The sequence below is a fragment of the Leuciscus leuciscus genome (assembly GCF_965113295.1).
Source record: "Leuciscus leuciscus genome assembly, chromosome: 1".
Classification (NCBI taxonomy): domain Eukaryota; kingdom Metazoa; phylum Chordata; class Actinopteri; order Cypriniformes; family Leuciscidae; genus Leuciscus; species Leuciscus leuciscus.
The window spans coordinates 61,762,591-61,778,251 of NC_138725.1; the positions used below are offsets into that span (position 1 = coordinate 61,762,591).

Here is a 15,661-nt window from a genome sequence, read left to right on the forward strand (position 1 = left end):
GTATTTTACTCCAAAATGAACGCAAAGCCAGAAGATTTATTACCAATGTGTTTTGGTTTGTCGTAGTAAAGAGTTCGCGCCTGCGCAAAATTCACAGTCTCGCGTTCACTGACTCGCGCGTGCAGAGCGAGTTCAATCTCGCGACCATCAAGAGCGTTTCAGGGACTTTGCTCTTTCAGGTACAGCATCAATGTTTATTTTATTTTTTAATTAACATGTATTGAGACAGTTGAATAAAAGAACGATCAAAATACCACGCTTATTTAACAAATTGCGCTTCGTCGCGCATTATTTCCAGAAGCTTCTATTGCAGCGCGTGCGTTAATCCCGTGGACCACTAATTACTGGTCATTTACCGCACTGTTGCATTAGACAGTTTCTTTGGGGTTTTGGCTTCGGTACTATGCATAATTGATTAAGCTAGGGTGCTGATCGGACACGTCATATGACGGGAATAATAATGCATGCTTCCTTGTTTTCCAGCACATTGTTTTCTCTGCTTGAGTTGGATTCCTGTTGTGGAATATGGACTCACAGAAAGTGTCGGAGTTAAAGGCCTTTGTGCAGCTGTGCAAAGAGAATCCATCTGTGCTGCATCTGCCAGAGATGGGCTTCTTTAAGGCCTGGCTGAAGGGGTCAGTGAATTATGGACCTCAGTTGTTATTTGTGTTGTGTGTTTTTAGCAGTCATTCCAAATGTTATATTAATGATAAAATACAAAATACATAGTGTAATAATGTATGTTTCCATGCCAAAGTTTAGTGCTTATGCTAGCAGTCACACCCATATATTGCATGACATGTGGCTCTCAGAAAGTTCCAGTTTCATCCCTTTTCAATGGAGACCATATGATGATTATAACATTAAAATATGTGACTTTTTATAGAATGGGAGCAAACGTACCATTATCCACAAAGAATGACAGCTACTCATGCAAGGTAAAGGACATTAATCAAAAAATTCACTGGCATTATCACCCACCTTCAAATAAATAAATATTTGTACTAAAATATTGCCTTGTTTGTGTTTTCATTTGCTTGTAGGGAAGCTGTCCATGTGATGGGGCTCCCAAAGCAGCTCCAGAGTTCGAAACTACCCCAGCATCTGAGACTGAAGAGAGTGAAGTGGGTATGTTGACTCTAATATCTCCTTTAATATCTTTTGTTTGTTTCTCGTATGCCATCTTGATATGCCATCGCTCTGGCCTTTACTATGGCTTGGTAGTAGCTCTAAACTTTTTCCAGTAATGGCTGATGTCACCCGTCTTAAGATTTCTCACTTTTTTGATATTCAAACTAGGGAAATTAGTAGACAATGAAACAGATGTTAACAGAGTTTGATGTTAAGTTTTATTGCAGTACTATGGAGACTTTAGAGACTGAAATCTTTTGTCTGCACAGGTTATGTTTTAATATGAACCGCTAATAATATTTGATGTAACAGGAGGAATAATATTTCCTAGTAGCCAAGAGGCTATCTCGACTCAATTCGGTACTCACTGATAGGCATTTTGCATTTTGAATAAAAGTTTTATCTTTCATGCTGCTAAGAGGATCAATGGCCACATATAGGTTTCACTGCAGAGTTTCAGGAAAGACAACCGCATTTTAATGCAGAGTGAATCCGCTAAAATATCCCGGATATTATATGGCAGTAAAGGCTCACATTTGGCTACATGTTCTTTTTTATTTAAGTGTCTGAATAGCATATGGTATGATTTGAACAAATGGTAAGAGTTTTGTCTACCTGATGTTGATTTAATGTGTGTGCGGTCGTGGTCTTTATGGCTACGTTCAGACTGCTGGTAAATGTGGCCCAAAACCGAATAATTATTAATTTTGCTCACATGTGACTCAGATCTGTTTTTGTCATGACAGTATTAACAGCGCAAACCACATGGAATCTGATCTTTCAATTCTGATTTGGGCCACTTCCATATGTGGTACTAAATCAGATACAGGTCAGATGTTTTGCAATGCGACCTCAGTCTAAACCGTCAAATTCATGCGACTTTTACGTCACTCTAGAGCAATATTCGCCACAAATCTGCGCTCATGGGAGTCAATTCAAAGATTTTACACACCCGCCGTTATCAGGACAGTTTCGAAAGGTAGTCAGTGGAAGGACAGTGATGTTTTAGAGCTCAAAAGTATTACAGTGACAGCTCTATATACAAGCAAAACATCAGGGCTTAAATTTTGCATCTCAGAGTGGAGATGTGCTCTTATTTTGTAACAACTGTTTCTTATAGTTACATTATGCTGTTATGTGAACATGAACTGGCATTCATTTCTCCAGAAATCGACAATGAAGGAGTGATTGAGCCTGACACAGATGATCCTCAGGAGATGGGTGATTACGAGAACCTGGAGGTAAATGCAGTGAATGCACAATGGGCATTTTATTTGTAGCAATAAAGGGCACACATCATGAAAAATCAATTTTCATTATCCTCTGAGATAAGAGGTTTAATATCCACGATTTTGCGATCTTGCAGCAATGAATGCAAATTCAAGCAATCGCTGAATTATTTGTGGCATCCTGCATTTTTTCCTTGTTTCTGGAGAAAAAAATCTGAGGGAGGAAGTAATATTATTATTATTAGATGAACAATTTTAAATTTTGAATGAATAGTCATGCAAGAGTAAAAATTGCAAAAACAATATCGCAAACAATAGTAAAAAGTCAAAACGTAGTCCAATGTTCAATCAAAAACATTTTCAAAATGCCAAAACATGAAATAATAATTTAAACCATTTGAAATGTATAATTTGTAATCTGTTACATTGTACATTTAATCATTTAGCAGACGCTTTTATCCAAAGCGACTTACAAGTGAGAAGAACGTACAAGCATCTGTGTTGCATAATTCTGGATTGTCAGCAAAGTTGCTTGACAGAATTTACTGTATCTGGTTGTGATCAAAGTTTGTTTAAGGCTTAAATCATGCTCTTAGTATAAAGTGACATTTTACAAATGTGATGATGGATCCACTTCCTTTAATCTCAGATCACAGATGAGATGATTGACCAGGCCAATGAGAAGAAGATGGAAGCCATTGAAGCGTTAGGAGATGGTGAGCTTCCTCTTACTTAAAATTACAACCATAGTTTACATTTCCTTAGTAGTGGTAATAATTCATGATAAAATCATGGGGTTAAGCAAAACAAATTTTTCAGGTGACCTACAGAAAGCTCTAGACATCTTCACAGAGGCCATCAAACTCAACCCAAAATTGGCCATTTTGTACGCCAAAAGAGCCAGGTATTAACCAATCCCTGCTTTGGTTTTTACCGACCAGTTTTCTGATTGGCTGCGGTGCTGATTGCCTGAATCTGTTTGTGTCTTGCAGTGTTTATGTGAAGATGCAGAAACCCAGCGCTGCCATCAGAGACTGTGACAGAGCCATCGACATCAACCCAGACTCAGCCCAGCCTTATAAATGGAGGGGGAAAGCGCACAGGTAACAGACTGAATGAAGAGACGTCGTTTCTCACTTTGTGTTGTGCTCAGTGTTTTCCTGCTGATGAAGATCTCTCGTTCTCACAGGTTGCTTGGCCATTGGGAGGAAGCCGCTCGAGACCTGGCGATGGCCTGTAAGCTGGATTATGATGACGAGGCCAGTGCTATGCTGAAAGAAGTCCAACCAAAGGTATCTGTGCTGAACTCTTGTTTATGACTCTTCCTCAACAACATCTGAGCTGGTGTGATTATTTTTGGGGGAAAAGTTGTGGTAACTGCCATCCAGAGAACCCTCTATCATTTCATTTTTAGGCCCCACCCATTGTCCACAATAATATTTGAAGGCTAACCCCCAACCCCAATTTCTACCAGATAAAATGTTTTAGACCTTTTACATAACTAGAAAGAACGGTTTTAGACCACAATAATTTATTAGTATGGTGTGGTAGAGGCTCCTTTTGCGGCTAATCGGCATCAATTCATCTTGGGAATGACAGATACAATTCCTTCACAGTGGCCAGAAAGATTTTGAGCCATTCCTCTTCCAGAATAGTGGCAAAATTTAAATAAAACTGAAAATACAAAATAACAGCTAGCTTAATATATGAATAAATACTATAATAGTAAATAAATAATAATAAAATAACAGCCTCTCATCCCATTTGACATCCAAAACATAATCTGGTATGACAAAACATATCTGATAGCGCTCCAGCAACCCTGCAATTTGGCCAAATATACATACAGTTTCAATTATTCAGACACCCGCTGAAAGTTACACCAGTAAAATAAATTACTTTGGATAAGATAACAAAATATAAAAGCATCCAAATATTAAAGTCGCCATGAAATCAAATTTTACAATTCGTATTTAAATGTATTAGTATGGTGTAGGGCCTCATTTTGCAGCTAATATAGCACGTACAATTCCTTCACAGTGGCCAGAAAGATTTTGAGCCATTCCTCTTCCAGACAGTGGCCAGATCACTATGTGATGCTGATGTAGGAAAACGTTTTCTGACTTGCTCCTCCAAAACACCTCAAAGTGGCTCAAAATATTTAGATCTGGTGACTGTGCAGGCCATTGGAGATGTTCAACTTCACTTTCATGTTCATCAAACCATTCTGTCACAAGTCTTGCTGTGTGCATTGGTGCATTATCATGCTGATGCACGGCACCCCCTTCAGGGTACAGTGTTTGAAGCATTAGGTGCACACGGTCCTCCAGAATGTTTCGGCAGTCCTTGGCAGTGATGCGTCCATCAAGCACAGTAGGGAATGCCATGATATCGCAGCCCAAACATCACTGACCCTGATCCACCCCGTTCATCACTCTGGGCAGCAACAGTCCGGGTGTTAAGCTTCTGTGAGGCTTCTCCACACCGTAACTCCCACAATTGTTGGAAAGACAGTGAAGTTGATCAAGACATGTTTCACATTGTCCACAGCCCAAGTCCAAGATTTGCGTGGTTGACCAAAGGTTTGGCTAAAGCAGCCCGACCATAAATATTGACTCTCTGAAGCTCCAGACAAACAGTTTTGGTGGAAACAGGAGAGTCGAGGTGCACATTTCTGTATTGACAGGTGCAGTATTTGAAAATAGATAATATTTTTTTAAAATTGCATTTATGTCAAACCCTAGACATTCAAACATCAAAATGACATTTATTAATATGTATTCGTGTCAAAATGTCATATAAACATCTTTTCCTATTCAATTTTGCTTGGAAACGCTTCCAAGACGCTTGCGTGTCGCGTGAAAAATAGGCGTCGGTTCTATTTCTAGCATGCACGCGTTTTCCGCGTTATTCTGTTATTTAATATATTGGATTTTTTTTATATTTAAAGAATTAATAGATCTGGACACAAACTATAGTGTTTATTTATTTATTTAAAAGCATATTACTATTACTTAAATCATTGATGTAAACTTCAGCAAAAAAACTTCAGTGTGTCTCATTTGATCCCACCGCTCTCTCACAGGCCAACAAACTCATTGAGCACCGGCGCAAATATGAACGCAAGCGAGAGGAACGGGAGATCAGAACGCGGCAAGAACGAGTGAAGAAAGCGAGGGAGGAGCATGAGAAAGCACAGAAGGTAAGAAATTAATTGATTTGCATCAGGCCACTGAATCATCATTTCCCGCAGAGTTGGTTCTGTTAATGTGCGTCTGTGTGTGCAGGAAGAGGAAGCCAGACAAGAGGCCGGAGGGGCACATGGAGGATTCCCAGGATTCCCAGGTATCTTCCATTAAACTATTTATGTATATAATAAACCTGTTTAATTCAGAATAGCGCACTACTAAAATAATGATTTATTCCAAAATGAAAAGAGATTACAGTTGATGTAACAGATTAAGGTAATATGTAAAGCAGAATTCAGCACATTGGTCTCTGATGTTGACATTTGTTCTGATCCTTCAGGAGGTGCTGGTTTCCCAGGTGGAGCTCCTCCGTTTGGAATGCCTGGACTTAATGAGCTATTCAATGACCCTGAGGTTCTCATGGCCATGCAGGTAAAATAAACCACATGTTGCTGAGCAGCACGACAGTGAGGTTACATAAGCACTATTTGGATGGGATTAGCTTTACAAGAGTAGATGGAGTAATGTAATTTTACCACAGGACGTCTGTAATAATAATGGCCAATTCGCACGGGATAAGAAATCTCAGTAAAACTAGCAGAAGTGGGTGGGCTAACTCGATTTACGCACCGCCGTCCTGTCGTTTATATATAAATATAAATAAATAACAGTTAGGTCCGGTCGAACAATGTATGAATTAACTTCAGATTGGATTATGTTGGTAACAAGCGTGCCGCACAAACCCTGAAAAGTGAAGCCAAAACGTCTCGATCGCCCCCCGGTGACTGGTCCTAGTATAGGTCATAAGCCCCGCCTCCCCGTGTTATTCAACGGGACGTGAGAACAACTAAACAATTAAATTACACTTCAAATATCATTTTTCCAAAAGTGGTTTCTTTCATTTGCTGTCGTTTTTATCACGCTGATGTAAGTTCAAGTGTCTGTTTCAAAAATAAGTTGGTTTTTAGTTAGTTACTTGATGCGGTGGTGTAACGTCATGATTGACAGGTTCTCTGAGCGAAGTAGTCACTGAAGCACCAACGGACATTTTTTTCGGGTTCTTCGGACGACTGAGGAGATTGTACGTACTTTATTTTAACAAGCCTCTTGTCGTACTGCAATAAAAAAAATTAAAAGTGTGCAGAATCCACTCTCCCTGAGTGCGTTCTGCGAGAGTGAGGGCGGAGCGTTGATTTCGCGGCTTTACTTCCTGCTCACGACTGCGCAAGTCTGGTCCCGAGATCGCTACTGCGCAGACTCAAGTTCCAATATGTCAGCGTCATATCGGGACGCTGGCGGCTTCAGTTCTCACCAATGGAAGAGAGCGTCCATCTTTTTTTACAGTCTATGGTTGGTAATAGGTACTTGCCTAATGCTAAAAGAAATTTCGTGCCTCTAACAAGTGCTTTCGATCTTCTTTTTGATCTGAATGCTGTGTAGAAAACACAGACTCGTCCCAGCGTCTAGAACGCAGCTGAATGCATTTTCAAACGTCTCCATACTTGAAAAACCGTGGGAAACTACTTTTAAACAGGAAATTACGGAATGTTTACGTACATATTTACAGCAGGTCTATTCGCACAGGATTAGTATTACATGAGGCCATTTTTCTGGACCTTTTTATGGAAGGTAAAAGTCGCCGTAATCTTTACTGACATTGTCCGTAATGATTACTGAGATGGAACATTCGGACCGGTCTAAAATCACTCAGATGCTCTGGTGAGAATTACTTTACCCCACCCCTCCATGTTAAACTCTAATCCCGTCCGAATAGGGCTAAAGACTACAGCAGGAGTCGGCAACCTTTTTGTCATTAAGTTTCCGAGTTAATCATTGTGCCACAAAACTTTTAATTATCAGGGAATTTAAAAATAGTTTTTCAAGGCTCTCAATCAATAAAATCTTAGAAGTTATGGAAAGTTTGATAGTGATATATAAATTTTTCTTGTTAAACTCAGCTGTAAAATATTTGATTGGCTAGGTATTGCTCTTATGTAGAGAAACACCTGCTCATAAAGCCATAGTGATATCCGGTTTGTGAGAGAATCTTTCTTTCCAATAATTTGGTCGAAGCACTTCACAATTAGCTGTGAATGAATAAGTAATTCATTAGAATTATTCATTAGCATCAGTTTAAATGATCTTTAGATATTTAATCACAAATAACTGTTATACTAAAATAACATTTACTATTCAAAACCTTTGGGAAGCCTATATAAATAGTTCTCAACAAATTTATGCTTATTTTTAGTTCACAAATATTGAACTACTGTTCAAAAGTTAGAATTTCTTTTTTAAAGTTGGTTAGGATTTTTTTTTTAACGTTTTTTAAAAAGAGTCTCTTATGATCAACAAGACTGAATTTATTAGATCACAAATACAGTAAAATTGTTGAAATATTATTACAATTTAAAATAACTTTACCATTTGAATATGTTTTAAAATTGAGTTATTCCTGTCTTCAGTGTCACATGATCCTTCAGAAATCATTCTAATATGATGATTAGATGATTAAGAAACATTTCTTATCAATGTTAAAAACAGCTGTGCTGCTTAATATTTCTGTGGTATTCAAAAAAAAAAAAAAAAAATTCTGGATCCGTTTTTGATTTAATGTATATATTTTTAAAAAATTAGAAGTCACTTTTGATTAGTTTAATGACATCCTTGCTGAAAAAAGTTTTCATTTCATTCAATTTCATTTTATTTTTAAACCATACTGATCTCAAACTTTTGAACGATATTATAAATTAGATTCTTTCACTGTTTAGTAAACGATTAATTTGTATTGCGGTCACTTTTAATACATTTACATTGATTACTTCAGTCTAACTATTAAGATACCTGGTTGTTTATCTGATGAACTTGTTATTTGTATAAAACACACTTTGGGGAATTTGAATGTAGTTAATCACGATTACTTGCTCACACTTGGGGTTAATTGGGCTAGTTAGCAACCATATAGTATTGGATCAAATTCATAAATGTCCATAATAACCTCTCCTGTATATGACATTCCTGAGCATCTCAGCTGACTGTAATATCTACATGATGGTAAATTGTTAATGCATTCTCATTTTCCAGGACCCAGAGGTGATGGCAGCGTTCCAGGATGTGGCGCAGAACCCCGCCAACATCGCCAAGTACCAGGGCAACCCCAAGATCATGGCCCTGATCAACAAACTCAGCTCCAAGTTTGGCGGCCAACAGCCCTAAAAAGGGCCGAAAGAGTTCATGTCCAGTTCCAATACTCTGCTGTAGCTTTTTCTCACTGGGTTTCTTGGCATATATTACAGACAGTACTTAACTTAGAAGCTGTTTAACTGAAGTTACTGATTTTAGTTATGTTTGGACTGTGCTGATGACAGCAGAAGAAACTATGAAAGAGTATCGGAACAAGATAAGAGAGATGGGGTGCTTTTTGGGGGGTGGGGGGCGGGGGGGCTGTCGCTTGCTTGAGTGAAGCATGAACTGTAAGAATTGGGTTTATTCTTGTAACGTTTTGCTGGGGACGAACTATTGTGTGCGCTTCACTGAGGCTAACACATTTAGCACTTATGATCCTGGTCTCCAGATCGTCCTGGATTCTGGATTTGAGAGACTATTCTAGCTGACAGTTGCTGCATAGACAAACTGGATTTAACAAACGTGTCCATTCAGCAGCCAATCATTCCAGGGATTTAGTCGTCTTATCACCTTTATTCATTGAGATTGATAGATAGCTTGTTTGCGGTCTTATGTGGCGGACTGGAGATCTGGTTTCATATCATTATTGGGGTCTAGACTATATTCATACATATAAATTCTTATTTCCTGTCCAAAGCAATCAGTCAATCACTTCCTGTTAAGATTTCATGGGTGTTCCTTTCAAATGTTTTTGATTAATGTTTTTGTTCTTTAATATTTTTTTATTAATTCTCCTCACCCTGTGTAACTTGGCATTGCTTTTTGTCTCTCATCAATCCCCCCAAAATTTTTTAATTAAATTGTGATCAACTTCCTTATTGTGACACATTTGCATCTTGTATGAAGTTTCATGATTTAATTCAATAAACATTTTGGTTGTTGCAAGTGTAAGATGGCTGTTTATTTACTGCTGTTAAATTATGGTTGGTTTAAGATTTTATTTTTTTTCATATGACGGAAGTCAATGTGCTAATTTAAGAAATAAAGTCAAAGGTTTGAAGCGACATGATTAAATAATGACAGATTTTTCATTTTGAGTGAATTTACCTTCGCTCAGTGAGATGGATGCACAAATATTTGTGTCTCAAATAGACTACTGTGACTCAGTGGACTACTGTAGCCAAATCAGGACCTAATAAGGTTAAATAAAATTAAAGCTGCAAGCAGCATTTATCGGGGTTCAAGCTATTAAGGCCTTTAAGGTTTTTAAGCACAAAAGCATCAAAAGTTAAGTTTTATTTAGCAAGCATGTAACCACTGACATAATAGATGAAAAAGACCATTTACAGCCAATATAGGCAATGTACCATAGGAAATATATGGTTTTAAAGCTTTTTAACAGTTATAGCGCCACCTATCGTCCGATCTCCATAAAATTGGGCATGCTTGTTAATGATGTTATGTTACATATGCTCACCAATTTGATCTAGAGAGTTTATAGCGCCACCTATGGTCAATGGGTGAATTTTTGTGAAGTTCTGAGTTTTCATTTGGGATTTATAGGCTTTTTAGTGTATTTTGCCACGCCCCTTTTCCTAATGACCCTGTTACAGCCACCCAAATGCAAAACTTTTTTCCGATAATTATTGATCTAGAGAGTCCAGAGAATTGTCCTAGACTGGTTTGGTTCCGACCGGGCGAAAAACCAGGGACTAGTTCGCAAAAGTAGGTTTTGGACAAAACTCGACATAGCGGAAAATTTTTTCTGGCCTAAATCGAAATTGGTTATGAGCGATTTTGTACTTTTGGTCGCTGTAGCGCCACCTATGGGCCAATCGGGGTCATACTTTGTCAACCTCTCCTCGATTTTTGTACTACCATCTGGCCAGGTTTCAAGTCTCCAGCACTTACGGTTTGGGCTGCACGATGCGTTTTAGCGGAGAATAATAATAATAAAAACCCTTACAATTACAATAGGGTTTCAGCACTTCGTGCTTGAACCCCTAATAACTATTAGCATCCACACCAACTGCTCGATATTATTCTGTTTATTATAAGCTTCCGCTGCCGTTTTGTCTGTTGCTTTAAATGCTCCAGCTCTTCAGAGCAGGATGGATTCTGATTGGCTGTCAATGTTTTTATCGTTCATCAGATGGAAAAATCTTACAAAACTACAGAAGCAGAGTGTGCTACACCGGTGGCTAATCTAATCTAATCTAATTTAATATTTAAAGTAGGCAGATTGAAATACTCCAAGGCACTCAACGTGGTGAAGTATAAAGCTTTTAATCAAAAGCTGGGCTAAATCATTAAAAACTGTTAAAATTGTAGATATACGCGTTTCGGCTACACAGCCTTCTTCAGGATACATGTCAATTGTTCAAACAAGTCTTCTTAAACTATTAAAACTCGTTCTGAAAGTGATTTCAGCAATATCGCTTCTCGTTGCCGTTATAGTTGTGGAGTTATTCATTTAAATTTTGATAATTTTTTGATATTTATAGTATACAGGCCTTTAATATCCAGTACTATAAATCAGTATGTAATGTAATACTAATATAACGTAGTACTGTATATAATATTCGCAGAATTACATCAGGGTCTCCTCACTTGTGCACTGATCTAGAATCTGCTTCCATCACTTATAGATTACATTTAGATTATTTAACTCTTAATATTTAGAATCTGAGAATTCTAATCACATTATTCTTTTATTGTTATTATTTTAACAAGAGATGAAGCAGCTGGGCTTTTAAAGTCTCTTAGATTAAGCCATCAGGTAAATAGCAGCATAGAAATTTCTAAGTAATGTGTTAGAAGAATAGGATGCAAATGAAACTGACAGAGCTGTATTTAGAGGGACTTTATTGATAATTTACAGCTTTGAATGCTGTACACAGCACAGAAATAAAAAAAACAAGCATAATAATCCCAATGTGGACTTTAACAGGGAGATAATTATGGCATCTAAACAAAAATACAGTTGAAGAAAAGCAAATCCTGGATCTGAAGCACAAACACTGGGTCGTCCAGACGCCGCTAATGGCCATACCTGGAGAACAGAGCAACATTAGATCAGCGATAACACAAGTGTGAACATGTACAAACAACAAAAGACATGTCAGGAACACCAATGCAAGTTCTAGAAAATACTAATAATGGAGGAAAACATAAGTAAATGGTTTACTGTGCTAAAAACTGATTCACATCATAATTTTTTTATATTGCCCTTTTAACCTTTAAATCAAAATAACTTCCTCTCCCTCTTGCAGATCATCTCTTCTCTGATGATGTGTTTACTGGCGTGAGGGCGGGGCAACCAGTCACTCACATGACATCACAGCAACAGCAAACCACAACCATCCAGTCTATTCTAGAGTGACAAAATCAAGTCCCGCCCTACAGTTTTTCTTGTTCGAGAAGCCGTTTCACTCGGATATACGTCAATAGGGAAGAAAAGACTATCGGAACTTCCATTTTATGCCTTTAACGTTAAGTAGGATTCTCTATTAATACACTTCCTCGGTCTGCCACTTTTAATAAAGAAACAAAATCACTTACTTCTGAAACTCCCACTCTCTGTTGTCCAGGGGACACACCTGTCTGGTCTTCAGCCAGCGAGAGATGCAGTGGAAATGAAACGCGTGCTACAGAACCAAAAGCACACAGTTAGAACCAAAATGAACACAGACCTAAAGATCAAGCAGTGTGTGTGTGTGTGTGCGTGCGTGCGTGTTACTCACATTGCAGACTCCCCAGGCCACTGTACACTCCTCTGATGTAGCTGATGCCTGATTGGCCTGACACTCTATACCTGAAGGAAATACAGGTGTTAAAAATGAACTGGACGTAAATGACCACAACAACTGACTTAAAAGCAGTTCAGTGTGTAAAACAAGAAACAAAACAGAGAATGCCGTCAGATTAAAAGATCACAAGGACCAAATAGGAGTTGATACTTACAGAGGTCCATAATGTGATTTCTACAAATGGCACAGTTGTCCACCACAATGTCCCAAGCCCACAGAGCCACGGCATTCCACTGCAAGAGAAACAGTTCAACCAATCAGATCTCAACACAATTGCGTTGAAATTTGTAAATATTTTGTCAGTTTTCGCAATCTCATTCGCAAGTTTTCGTATGATCTGCTTATGCCCCACTGAGCCAGTGACAGTTATGTTTAGGGGTTAACAGGTAGACCTATATATGTATTTCTAAAAAAAATATGTTTTTAATGGAAGCCTGTTTCCACCACAGAATAATAAAAGGTAAATTAAACTTTTTCATCTCACAATTGCAAGTGTACCTCACAATTCTTAGGGAAAAAGTCAGCATTGTGAGATTAAAATATATATATATATAGTGATCATTTTTTATTTCATGATACTTTCATATAGGCCTATATACCATGGTACTAGATGGTTACCAGAGGTGGAAGTAACGAATTACAACTACTCACGTTACTGTAATTAAGTAGTTTTTTTGGGTACTTGTACTTTTTTGAGTATATTTTTAAATCTGTAATTTTACTTGTACTCAAGTACATATTAAGATAAGTAATCTACTTCGCTACTTGTAAAATCACATTTCGTTACTGAGTACAATTTGAATTGATATTCAAATCTTTGAATGGCATTTCGGTAGCCAATAAAAATATTCGATCGTAAACGGACCAATAAAACCCCTGATATTTGGACTGAATGAAAGCCGCCGCAGTCGCAGCAGGTTTTGAAGAGCTGATCATGAAGGAGGCGAGGAGCTCAGAGTGATTAATGGCTGGACTGAAAGTTTGGAACAACAAACAACTACATAGTAGTATTGTCAAAATATCTATATTTTACCAGCTGCGCGTTCTCATTCTCTCATCTCAACGACAGCGAGTTTGACACACCCGCCTCCTCTCAGCGCGGGATTGCAGGTAACGTTAGGCCTATTACGCATAATTTTATTAATACCTGCAAGTTTCTATGGCATATTTTAATGGCAAATGTCACGAACAATATTATAACGCGAGGGCACATTCATGTAATCGCAGAAAACTGGACGCGAGCTCTCAAATATACGAACGAACTGGACTCGGATATTGAGTGTGCGCTCTCGGACTGTGTGTCATATCATGTGTAATCGCGAATCTCTCCAAGTGGTTCTCACTGCAGACTCAAATGACGTCCAGCTCCAATCTCTCCATGCTCTTGAATTAAACGCTGTCAAAAGCTATGAAAAATCTAGTCTTTTTGCAAATTAAATTCAGTTTGAATTGAAATCAAGCTTCCTTGTGCTGTGTGTGAGCTATTGCAACAGTTCACGTTACCCTATTGTAAAGACAAATACACTGAGTGAGTAAATATTAGATTATTGTAATGGTTATTGATCAATGTTTAAATATGTAAACAAAAGCCTAAATTAAAATCTCACCTTATGAAGTGGACGTGTCTCTTTAGAAGACTTGAATTAAACTTTTCCATTCAAATAGATTACTGTTACAATGAGTGTTGTGCTTTTCAATGCTTGAAAATAATGATTGCCTTGACAAAATGGATGGACAATTTAGATATTAAAATATTTAGTATGTAGTAGTTTTCCCGATGGTATTAAAAATTATAGGCTAGGCCTACTGAATATTGACATATTTCAAGGTGTCATATTGAAGTTAGAAATTCCAGTATCCACTAATTAATGTCCTTTGACAATAAGGTAAAAACGTGTTAAAAGTAGCTATTTTCTACATAAATCTATGATTTTGTTGAATATTTTTATTGGTAATGCATTAACTATCGCCAGCTAAAAAGTAATTAGTAACTAGTACTCTGAGTAGTTTTTGAGAAGAGTAATTTGTACTTTTACTTAATTACTTTTTTGACACCAGTACTTTTACTTGTAATTGAGTATTATTTCAGCAATGTAACGGTACTTGTACTTGAGTACAAATTTTCAGTACTCTTTCCACCTCTGATGGTTACCATGTTCATTGTAACGTTACTTAAAAAGTTCAGAAAGTGTTATAATCAGACGAAGGCCTGAATCTTCGGAAGGCGCCCATGATGTCCAAAATGATCAAATCGAACGTTCGGAATGAGTCTGCGAGAAACTTTCGGAACCCGCCTATAATTTCCCGAAAAAGTTATCTCGGTAGGCAGCTCCCATCTGATTCTCGCGATTCCCATCCGTGTTTCATTTCTAGTGGCCTGGTTTAATCTGTCGGATTACGCAGCAGAATTTACTAGAATTCGAATAAGGAACGGCCAAGTTACATGTGTTTGCTTGATATCAGATTCTACATATTCTCGTGACATATTAAAAGCTGTTTGTTAATCATAAACCGTTAATCACTGGTTGAAGATGATGATTAAAAAAAAAGGAGCAGAGCAGCTAATGCTAACCGGGGATTATAAACACGCCGCTATAGAAGAATTTAAAAGTTAAGAAGACTAAAACAATAACTGTATGTATACTTAACATCAACCCTTAACATTTACTTCTCAATCCGTTACCTTTTTCACTTCAAAACGCTTCTTACTGGCTCCACTGTTAGCTCCACTCGGGGTGTCCACATCCATCGCAGCCGCCATGTTTGTTAATGGTCTGCTCTCTCGCGAGAGTTAATGAGATCGCCTCGTTCCTCAGTTTAATACTCAGCGATAGGTTTTAATCATAAAGCAGTATTTTAACAATATTAATGTATTCAAAAGTGGCTTTTCTTAACATACCTATTGTAAAGTAGAGTAGACTATACTGTTATGTTGGTAAATGGAAAATATTAGGTTCCACCGAGATTTGAACTCGGATCGCTGGATTCAGAGTCCAGAGTGCTAACCATTACACCATGGAACCAGATGGTAGCATTAGCGAAATATTTCCGTATATAAAGGAACGTTAATATAATCGTTATTTTGTTGTCATTTTATCTTATGAGATGTAATTTTTTTAATATTTGATTTATTTAAATATGCACACACTCAATATTATAAAAAGTCATTTTATGAATA

At 37.6% G+C, this 15,661-nt stretch overlaps 2 protein-coding genes across 3 annotated transcripts; one reads left to right on the plus strand and one right to left on the minus strand.

Annotated features, from left to right (window-relative positions):
* The first annotated feature begins 59 nt into the window (after positions 1-59).
* Positions 60-9,513, plus strand: st13 (ST13 Hsp70 interacting protein). Its single transcript, XM_082182604.1, has 13 exons — positions 60-179; positions 484-635; positions 887-938; positions 1,044-1,128; positions 2,299-2,372; positions 3,010-3,076; positions 3,180-3,264; positions 3,353-3,463; positions 3,550-3,652; positions 5,446-5,562; positions 5,648-5,705; positions 5,889-5,980; positions 8,633-9,513. The coding sequence occupies exons 2-13, from the start codon at positions 526-528 to the stop codon at positions 8,762-8,764; spliced, it is 1,086 nt and encodes a 361-aa protein (XP_082038730.1). The 5' UTR covers positions 60-179; positions 484-525; the 3' UTR covers positions 8,765-9,513.
* A 2,009-nt stretch (positions 9,514-11,522) lies between these two features.
* On the minus strand, positions 11,523-15,324 carry rbx1 (ring-box 1, E3 ubiquitin protein ligase; the record flags this gene model as incomplete). 2 transcript variants are annotated; one of them, XM_082166022.1, is made up of 5 exons in its annotated part: positions 15,167-15,324; positions 12,638-12,716; positions 12,418-12,488; positions 12,236-12,321; positions 11,523-11,726 (listed from the first exon to the last, which is right to left on the minus strand). In XM_082166022.1, exons 1-5 carry the CDS (start codon positions 15,242-15,244, stop codon positions 11,714-11,716), a joined length of 327 nt encoding a protein of 108 aa, XP_082022148.1. In that variant the 5' UTR covers positions 15,245-15,324. The 2 variants fall into 2 exon arrangements, with proteins under 2 accessions (XP_082022148.1, XP_082022149.1); XM_082166023.1 differs by lacking the exon at positions 11,523-11,726 and having other exon boundaries at positions 12,232-12,321.
* Positions 15,325-15,661: the final 337 nt, after the last annotated feature.

Coding starts and splice junctions, on each gene's coding strand:
- st13 (XM_082182604.1), top strand. CDS start 526: ATGGACTCACAGAAAGTGTCGGAGTTAAAGGCCTTTGTGCAGCTGTGC. Junction 3,653..5,445: donor TGAAAGAAGTCCAACCAAAG/GTATCTGTGCTG, acceptor GCTCTCTCACAG/GCCAACAAACTCATTGAGCA. Junction 5,706..5,888: donor AGGATTCCCAGGATTCCCAG/GTATCTTCCATT, acceptor CTGATCCTTCAG/GAGGTGCTGGTTTCCCAGGT.